The 10,475-nt window shown below is 41.1% G+C and overlaps 1 protein-coding gene across 4 annotated transcripts; it reads right to left on the bottom strand.

Moving 5' to 3' along the window:
- Nucleotides 1–12: 12 nt before the first annotated feature.
- c15h19orf44 (chromosome 15 C19orf44 homolog) lies at nt 13–9,777 on the bottom strand. Of its 4 annotated transcripts, none has more exons than XM_017720727.2 (9): nt 9,178–9,777; nt 7,134–7,772; nt 4,312–4,612; nt 4,094–4,126; nt 3,837–3,934; nt 2,701–3,157; nt 2,233–2,322; nt 883–1,049; nt 13–465 (listed from the first exon to the last, which is right to left on the bottom strand). In XM_017720727.2, the coding sequence occupies exons 1-9, from the start codon at nt 9,286–9,288 to the stop codon at nt 376–378; spliced, it is 1,986 nt and encodes a 661-aa protein (XP_017576216.1). In that variant the 5' UTR covers nt 9,289–9,777; the 3' UTR covers nt 13–375. The 4 variants fall into 4 exon arrangements, with proteins under 4 accessions (XP_017576216.1, XP_017576215.1, XP_017576218.1 ...); XM_017720726.2 differs by having other exon boundaries at nt 9,169–9,777; XM_017720729.1 differs by lacking the exon at nt 9,178–9,777 and adding an exon at nt 8,988–9,137.
- Between the last annotated feature and the right edge of the window lie 698 nt (nt 9,778–10,475).

The raw sequence follows: 10,475 nt of genomic DNA on the forward strand, positions 1-10,475 counted from the left end.
ATCACAGTGCAGTAAAAACACAATGTGAAACGTTTTAATGTATATTTCATTTCAACGCACTGTGGTAGGCTTACAAAAATATCTGAATCACAGATTTACAAACACATAAATTGGCAAGAATGTTCCACTCCAGCTGCTTCCAGTTCACATAAGGTACTGCATTTATGAAAGTTGAGTACAACGTAAATGGTAAGACATTTTTCAAATTGAAAACTGAAAAATGCCAAAAATGTAGATACAAGATTTTCTTCTTTCAACAGCGATATGTCCTACGACTAGAAACTAGTTTACTAGCATCATTAGTTTGCGTCACATGGGATCAAGGGTGATGTATGATGTATCCCATATGCCAAAACGAGGCACTTTCTTTGTACTTCATATGTAGTGATATTCCCTCATCTCCTGCAAAACCTCTTCCAGAGCGTCCTTCAAGGTCAGCTTGGGTGATCTGTTACAGCGGATGAACTGAGAAAGAAAGGCTTAGTTGAGGAAACCAATATTGTAACACTCTCCAAGACCATTATTATTAAAATTACACTACGTAAGCTTTGTGGATCTGGAGCCCTCTCTGGTGGAAATGTGTAATTACACACATGCAGAAGAACATTTTGTAAGGTGAGCTGTGCTTCTGACCCCTCCCCGGAGAGGATGAATCGGCGGAGTGCAAGCACGTTGAAGGAGAATTCAAAGTGAACTCGGCCAAAACTTGGTGAAATGTGTCTCGAGGGTGAATGAATGATTACAATTACCATCATATCTTCATCACTATAAGCTGATTTTGCAGCTACACAGTAAGTGGAGCTGATAAAATGGACAATGAGCGTAGAAACAAGGAGGTGGTCTGAATGTTACGCCTGAACGTTTTTTGGGTTTTTTTTGTACCTCTTTGGTTTCCTTCAGTGTGGTGTATCTATAGTCAGCAGGCCCCAGGGACTCCACCATAGCCTGGTGCAGATGTCTGCTGGTCTCAATGAAGCTCCTGGTCAGTGCTAGCTGCTGTCTCATCATGTCATTCAGAGCAAACACCGCAGGGCTGTATGCAGATAGCGCTGTGGGACGTAAGGACACAGATGTTCAGCCTTCAGCTTGGGAAATGCCACAGTGACGACTGCCGAACTTAAATGAATAAAACAGCCACATTCTTCTGAAGCTGTAACTGACCTGGTTAGAATGCACATGATTTCTAACTGTGCCTTACAGTCTAATCACATAAAGCAGAAGTAACGTCAACGATTAGTGGCATCTGACAGAAAAACCTGCTGAACTGCCCTCCTAAAAAGACGGTTCTTCAAGGGTTTTTAGAAAAGAGTTAACACTCAAAGAACACTTTGCAAGAGTAAAGTGTTCTCCGCACCATGAAATGGTTCTTTAGACTGAAGGAGAATGTGCTGTAGATGGTTCTGTATAGAAGATGTTTGAAAAAGGGTTCTGTATAGCACCCAAAAGGTTTTTCTATTATTAAGATGTCAAGCTTGTAACTATAGAAGAACACATTTTGGTGCTATATAGAACCTTTCTCAAAAAACACTACAGCACATTCTCCATCAGTCTAAAGAACAATTTCTTCATGCAAAGTGTTCTTTGAGTGTTCATGCTTCCATATAGAACCACTGTAACTACAGAAGAACCCTTATTGGTGCTATAATAGAACCTTTTTCAAAAAGGCTCTATACAGAACCATCTACAGCACATTCAGCATGTTCATGATTCTATACAGAACCATTTTCTTCCGTAAAGAACCCTTGAAGAACCATCTAGTTTAAGTTTGTCCTTCTTAAGCACATGATCAATAGAATTCCAGTAGATTTTTCTGGACATCCCTCTCTAAGAGCTAGCAGCATTCCTTATGACAGCACCACTCTTATTAACCAGAATATACTTTTATACAATAGCACCCTCTTGTGGAGACTCTTCAGCCTGCTAAAGGTGAATGAGCGAGTTAAGGACTTTTGTGTCTTAAAAAAAGCACAACAGCTGCCATTAGTTTTCATTTATAATCTTTCATATTTAAAGGAGTTTCCTGGTCACATCTGTCTCCACCTATAAACACACCCAATACACATCACCGATGCCTTTTATATATATATATATATATATATATATATATATATATATATATAAATATATATATAAATGTCTTGTGAACACAGCCTTAGTTAAAATGACTATGAGGTGTTTTGCATCTAACTTTAATAAATTAATAAATACAAAGCACAGTTTAGGCTCTCTTACCTTCCACTGCCTCTGCGCTGATTGTGTGGCTAGCCACAGGAGTTGGATCCGTGTAGGACATCCCTACTGACGGACCCAGTACAGCTTGACCTACAGGAGGAAGAACAATGGTCCACTTTTCACTTACAGTCCAGTCTGTGTGAAAAGTCTAGTGAATTACACAAAGTTGCCAGTTTTTTAGACCACTTGGACCACTTACAGGACACTGCCCCTGACAGACCTATACCAGTGGCCCTGACTAATGTGGAAATACAGTGGAATCAGTTTTGCTCCTTTTCCATTGATGGACAGGGTAGAGGACTTCAGTCTGTAACTGAACACCTACAAAGTGAACCTGCATGGCAGGTGTTTCTGATAAAATGGCCAACAAGTGTAGGCGAAAGGCAGTAAACTGGCATCTCAGTGTATTGTAAATATTATTTCCATTATTAGCATAAGTCAACTAAAGCAGAACAAATAAAGACCCACCAGCGGACCACGTGTAAGTTAGTCCATCTCTTTGCGTCTGCACCGTAGCGTCCTTCACAGGCCGTCTGGCGCTCAGCCTCCGTGGCTCACTTTGAGTAACGGTGGCATCGCTGGAGTTAGAACTTGAGCGAGAGCTTCTGCTGCGGCTTAAAGACCCAGGCCTGCGATAACGGGTGCTTGTTGACTTTGATGGATCTTCTGTGAGAGTGAGGTCATCATCAGAGTGCCAATCGCCTGAGCGAGACTGAGGCTCAGTAGCTATGGAGGAATGTTTATCTCCAGCTGAGAAATGCTCAGAAATCTCATTAGCACTCGGAGCTGTGTCAGTCTGGATCTCGCTCTCAAAGTCACTCTCATACTCTGCTGGAGCCTCCTCAGGTTCACGCCTGTCTTCATGCGAGATTTTGTGGGCCGAGGAAACGCTGAGCTCTCTGAATCCAGAGGGACTTTCTCCAGTCTGTAGCATAAAGATCGCATGTTTTTTTTCTGATTCTCATACAAATACTGGTACTAAAAACTTAAAGAGTATTGAGTAGCGATACTAATACCAACATTTTTAATGACTAGGATTTAAAATGATCTATTTTCATTTAAATACTTTTCTTAAGATGATCACATAAAAGCATGCTATGATGGTGAACTGCTCTGTCTACTTACACAAAAATATCAAATATTCTTTATTATTAACCCCACAGGGAGACAGCTAACATCACACAATGTGAGTGCTGTTTCATAACAGGTTTGTTACACGACTGGATCATATTCATTCTTTCTTTTTCACATAGAATATCTGATCCAATGTTTTCTGCTGATATTGACCCAACATTGATACCGGTATTGGACCAGTTTCATCTCTAATACAAACGTCTCATACCTGAACTCTTGATCAGAAAGGATCACGCCCCTCCCAGGTGCTGCTTTTTTACTCCAGCTTGATCATCACCTTCTACATTTTTCTGAACATTTCACATTTCTCGCTAACCTTAAATATCCGAATGAGTGTAAATTTATCAAAAAAAAATAAAAACGATAAGATAATATTACATATCCTGTCATTTTTTATGCGTCATATACTGTCTCAACTTCTTTTGGAACTGAAGTTTGTAAATCCCTCTTATTTATTCATATATACATACCGTTTTTAGAAAACTGTCCACCTTTTCTTTTGATAACTCAGCTGTACCAAGGGTAACTGGGGCCAGGTCATCCAACGTCATGATATTTAATTTGAAATCTATAGGGGAATGCAAAGATTTTAGAAAATGCTACAAACAATGGACACTGATCAGTCATATCACTATGGCCACCTCCTTATTTCTACACTCATTGTTCATTTTATCAGCGCCACTTACTGAATAGGTGCATTTTTGAAGTTCCACCACCCAAACAGTACCTGCTCTTTGAGGGTCCATGGGGGTCCTGACCACTGAAGAACAGGGTAACAGAGTATCAGAGAAACAGATGGACTACAGTCTGTAAGTGTAGAACTACAGAGTGCAGCTATACAGTAAGTGGAGCTGATAAGATGGACAGTGAGTGTAGAAACAAGGAGGTGGTCATGATTTAACTAGTGAGATTTAATTAGCTGAGAATAACAAACTCATTTCTTACCATCTGATACTGCACTTTGCTCACTCAGTGTGTCGTCATCTTTAGATGCAACTGGGAAAAGCTCTTCCAGTGACCTGATCTCACTGTGGCTTGAGGAGGAGTTCAGAGACAGCGGAGTGACCACAGCCCTCCGAGAACCAGACCTGCTGGCTGGGAGGACTTTAGGAGACAAAGGTGGGGAAGGAGAGACACTTTGATGATGATGCGCTGTGAATGCTGATGAAACATGTGACTTTCCTTGGCGTTGATCGGCAGACGGGACAGACGGGCTGGACACATTTACACCGCTTTTCAAATATGTCTGGGAATAAGGGAGAAAAACAAACGATGAGAACAGGTGAGATTTTACCGTCAATACATTTTCTGTTGCTGTCATAACAAAACCTCTTACAAAAATGGTTTTAAAAAATCTTAACTCTAAAGTACGTTGAAGGGAAATACCACTGATTTTCAACATGTCCGCATAGTTCTGTCGTGGAGATGACATTCCGAGTGCTTTCGTGTGAAATCGTGCATAGCAGAGAAATTTACAGACTCTGATTTCTTTACAGTGGTGGTGATAAGAACCAGGGGTTGCGATGTCTACATCACAAATATAGCCACTGTATTTACTATCCAAAGCCACCAGCGATCCTACATGTGTCTTTTGGGATATTAATTTGCCTAACAGCACCCTGAATGTATCTCTCGAGAAATAAAAAGACATATTTCAGGCCAAAAGCTTACATTAAACTATCGTACATTAATGCTTCAGGCATCAATTAGTGTAGCTATAACCAATTCTTGTAATAACTTCTAAAAAAAACTTCATTTTAATTCTCTTTTCTCTTCTTTTCACCATGGTGGACATTTCGGGTATGATGTAAAGCGGACTCTGTAGCAGTGGAAATGTATTCTGTGGAGTGACGAATCACACATTCCCGTCAGTCTGATGGATGAGTCTGGATTTGATGAATGCCAGAATAAGGTTTGGTGGAGGTGGGATGATGCTATGGGGTTGTTTGTCAGGGGTTGGCCTAGAACCCTTAATTTCAGTGAAGGGAAATCTTAATGCTTCAGCAGACCAAGACGCTTTTGGACAATTGTACGCTTCCAAATTTGTGGGAACAGTCTGGGGAAGAACCTTTTCTGTTCCAGCATGACTGAGACCCAATGCACAAAGCAGCTCCATAAAGGCCTGGCTGGGTGAGTTTGGTGTGGAAGAGCTTGACTGACCCTCACAGAGCCCTGACCTCAACCCCATCCAACACCTTTAGGGTGAACTAGAACAGAGATTGTGAGCCAGACCCTCTCATCCAACATCAGTGTCTGACCTCACAAATGCTCTCATGGATGAATGGGCAGATATTCCCACAGACACTCTCCAACATCTTGTAGAAAGCTTCCCAGAAGAGTTGAAGCTGTTAGAGCTGCAAAGGGGGACCAACTCCACATTAATACCTATGGATCAAGAATGGGATGTCATGAAATCCCGTGTAGGTGTCCTAATATTTCTGTCCATATAGTGTAGTTTGCTATTGCATAACAGCCATTTCCACCCTTAACTCCTAGAACTTGAAATCATCCTACACAATTTAGAATAATTGTGATTTTTTTGTATCACTACGATCTGTAGAAACTCAACCAAGTGGGTAAACAATGGGTTGGACATTATGTCCCTTCATCAATGGCTCTGCTGCTGCCTTGCCAACGGCGGGCATCGAGAGTCGACTTTAGAAAACCTGGAGTTGTGCATCACAGCTGCTGCGAGCACTTTCTGAGTCGATAAGTTTCTCTAGGTTGCATTATTTCACATTAAACCACTCTGAATAACTTTGTTTACATCTTAACAATTTAATTATGTCGAGAATGTTCTCCGTCCTGGCACCCAGGCGGTGGAATGAACTCCCACTGGCTGTCCGAACAGCAGAGTCTCTCGCTGTCTTCAAACGCAGACTGAAGACCGTCTCTTCTCACAGCACTTAAATCAGCACTGAGTGAAGTATTGATTGAAATGTAGTGTAGTGTAGTGTAGTGTAGTGTGTTGCACTGTAGTGTAGTGTAGTGTGTTGCACTGTAGTGTAGTGTAGTGTAGTGTAGTGTGTTGCACTGTAGTGTAGTGTAGTGTAGTGTAGTGTGTTGCACTGTAGTGTAGTGTAGTGTAGTGTGTTGCACTGTAGTGTAGTGAACTGTAGTGTAGTGTAGTGTGTTGCACTGTAGTGTAGTGTAGTGTAGTGTAGTGTGTTGCACTGTAGTGTAGTGTAGTGTGTTGCACTGTAGTGTAGTGTAGTGTAGTGTGTTGCACTGTAGTGTAGTGTAGTGTATTGAACTGTAGTGTAGTGTAGTTGCACTGTAGTGTAGTTGCACTGTAGTGTAGTGTGTTGCACTGTAGTGTAGTTGCACTGTAGTGTAGTGTAGTTGCACTGTAGTGTAGTGTAGTGTGTTGCACTGTAATGTAGTGTAGTGTAGTTGCACTGTAGTGTAGTGTGTTGCACTGTAGTGTAGTGTATTGAACTGTAGTGTAGTGTAGTTGCACTGTAGTGTAGTGTGTTGCACTGTAGTGTAGTGTATTGAACTGTAGTGTAGTGTAGTTGCACTGTAGTGTAGTTGCACTGTAGTGTAGTGTGTTGCACTGTTCTGTGCTCAACTCCGTTCCTTTTCTCTGAGTATCAACACTGACTTTTGTATCTATCAGTATCTGAGCTCAGGACCGTCTTTCTCTCTAACCTACTGGTAACTAGCAAAGACACTTTCTCTAGATAGACAAAGCACTTCTTGTAAGTCGCTCTGGATAAGAGCGTATAAATATAAATTACGCCGTCTCTTCAGCACTGCCACTGTACCTTAGCAGACACCTGAGGACTCTGTCTCAGGACTTTGGTCAGGCTCCCATCTGGTGAATCTAGCGATTCTCCCAGAAGTCTACGCATGTCCTCCTCGTCGCTGTCCACACCTTTTTCCACAGTTGAAGCCACATGTGGAGGAGCCTTGTTATAGCTGCCCACATGTGCGGTGTCACAGTCCTTCTGATCGGTAGGAGTGGTCACTTTCATTTTAAGGAAATGGCTACCAGCCATACTCAAGCTACTGCTGGACTGGACGGAAAGGCCCGGCTCCTGTGGCAGCGGCACTTCAGGGCCGCGCTTTTTGCTCTTATGATTTCGCAAGCGGTCTTCAATTAACGCAAGCCTGCTTAGTGCCACGCTTTGCGAGCTACGCTGAGGAATGAGCTTGAGGTCAGTTGCATCAGCAGGAGTCCTGCTAGGGGCAGATAAGTGTCCGTCTGCTGCGGCGCTGCTGGCAGATTTCTTCAGAAATCTACTTCCACCACCCATGCCAAACGGCTCTGCAAAGTGTGGTGCCACTTTAGCAGGGTCAGCAGGATGACCTTGGTCGCCACTCTCTGCATCTTCTGAGGAGAGGTCACTCAGTCCTTGTAAAGGAGTCTGTCTGGCTTGTAGCACGTCTTTTCCAAAATTTGCCTGAGGACATCAGAACATTTAAATTAGGCAAGAACCGGCAAAATTAGAGCAACCCCAAAAAACGTATGTCAAAAAGGGTTTTCACGGGTTTTTAAGTGAAGAGAATGGCTGTATTTAGAACCATGAGTTCTACATAGAACTACGTCATGGTTCCTTGCATAGTGAAATGGTTCTTCAGATTGATGCAGATTGTGTTTTATATGGTTACATATAGAACCTTTTTGAAAATGGCAGTGGTGGACAGTAACTGAGTAACTGAGTAAATGTAATGAGTTTCTGTACTTTAGTATTTTTGGTGTATCTGTACTGAAGTTTCTCCGTTCTGGGCGACTTTTTCCTTTCACTCCACTACATTTCAGAGTCTAATATCCGACTTTTTCCTCCTACATTTTGAGAAATCTGTCGTTCCTTTTGGTTTTTGTGTGTATAAAAACGTAACATGTCAAAACGAAAGAAGCGCAAAGCCACAGCACCAATCAGGGCCCAGCGGTCACTTTGTTTAGAGCTGGTTTTGACCTGTTGGTCATACCGACCCAGTGCAGCACGCGGTTCAACGTCAGCGCAGCAGCGTAAAACTTTGGGAGAGTCTGTTCAACATAAATGATGAACTAACCTAACTTTGTGTAAATAGAGCTCAATATAGAAATATGTCCACATATGCAGTCTAGACTGACGCGGCTTTTTTCTGAATTTCTACAAACACCATTTCATTTTATAGTAAATGAGTTTGGGCTGGTTTATGTTTATGAACAGACGCCTACAGATCAACATAGTAAAGGAGCTCATCTGTGATCTTGAGTTTAAAGCCAGTTTTTATTCAACTTAAACTTGGAACTAAGTTGTAAATAAATCTGAAACTGAAACTTTGCTTGTGTGTAAAAAGTGATTTCAGAGCCACTCGGTTCTCCCTGATGGAAACTGTTTACCTTCAGTGTTTTGTGCTTCTGATCATTTTAATAGACGTCAGCGTCACTAATTAATGACGTTCTATTAAAAGACTGGTTTACCAAGAGAGACGCTGGAGGACTTTCACCTGAAATGAGTTCATGAAGCCAGTCTGGTTATAAAAATGATAACAGGACATCAGAGCCAGAATTACTCTTTTAGTACTTTTACTTTATACTTAAGTACATTTGAAGGGAAATACTTTAGTACTTTTACTCAAGTGGAGGTCTAAAGGGAGGAACTTCTACTTGTACTGGAGGAATATTTTACCTTGGGGGTCTCGACTTTAACTCAGGTACATGGTTTGTGTTCTTTGTCCACCGCTGGCCAAATGGTTTTATATAGAACCAAAAGGAGTTCTTGTGTTGATATGATGCCAAGTTTGTAACAATAGCAGAACCCCTTTACTAAAGAACCCTGAAGAACCATCTGTTTTAGGAGTCTAACTTACACTGCCTACATCTCTTAGTGTGTTTGTCTTCGGTGTCCCACTGTTGGTAACCCGCTGTCCAGACAGCTGTGCTTTGGCTCTTTCCAGAGCTGCACTGCGAAAACCTCCTCGGTTCCACATTGTAGATAAAGTCCAAAATTAATGGCACCCCTCTTGCAGGCAGTAACAGCTAAGCCACTATGAATAGTGACCCAGCGGAACCAGCGGAACTCAGCACTTCATCTGAACTAATACCGTCTTAACTTCATTAACCGCCTCCAAACAACTAACGTTACCATTACTGACATATCTGAGCGGCTTCTGCCGCCTCCTGCTCTACAAAACATAAAGTTAGCTAACTAGGCTAGCCAACGTTAACTTAGCTCCTCGGCTAACCAGCGAAACCCATTGCATTTCTCTTTAGCCGGCTAATGCTAACGCTAACTCGAAAACGCTGCTTCGAAGCGACGTCGTTTTGCGGGCGGTGAACCATCGGTGCTACTTGAATGCCATCATCGTAACCCAAACCTAAACTTATTATTCGTGTAAACCTTAAAACGGTTAAATTTTACGATTAAAATGTAGATCATTCCGTCGCCATAACGACCAAAGCGTCCCGACCACGGAGTTCAGTAGCTCTCGTGTTGCCAGATTCCTGTAATCCCGCCTTGAAGTAAATGCTTTGAAAGCCCATCGCCTCCACTTCAAAAACATAAAAAAATCTACAATTAATTATTATTTTATTAATTATTAAGTGAGTTGTTATGCCATTATATGTCACTGCATAAGTCTTTACTGTGATATTTTGAGATGCTTTCACAATATATATGTGTGTTTGCGCGCGTGTGTGTGTATATATATACGCATATATATATATATATATATATATATATATATATATATATATATATATATATATATATATATATATATATATATGTATGTATGTATATATATATGTGTGTGTGTGTGTGTGTGTGTGTGTGTGTGTATGTATATCTCAAAAGAATAAAGCATCTCAAATCAATGAGACAGCGTCTCAAAAGTATCAAAAATAATATCTTAGTATCTCAAAAATAATGCCATAGCAATTCACTCAATAATGAAATAATAATACGTTTTATTTAAATAGAGGGAATGGGTTTCCGTACAATAAATGAAGATTTGTTTGTTTTTCTATTGTATTAATATAAGGTATTCTATCCTTTTTTTTTAGAAGTATTAATTCTGGAGAAAACACACTTTTTTTAACCCATGAGGAGTTTATTTAAATGAAGTGGATTCATGGATGTCAATCTGGCAACACAGCTTGCACGTCTGCGACTGTG

Source organism: Pygocentrus nattereri, chromosome 15 (genome assembly GCF_015220715.1).
Source record: "Pygocentrus nattereri isolate fPygNat1 chromosome 15, fPygNat1.pri, whole genome shotgun sequence".
NCBI lineage: Eukaryota > Metazoa > Chordata > Actinopteri > Characiformes > Serrasalmidae > Pygocentrus > Pygocentrus nattereri.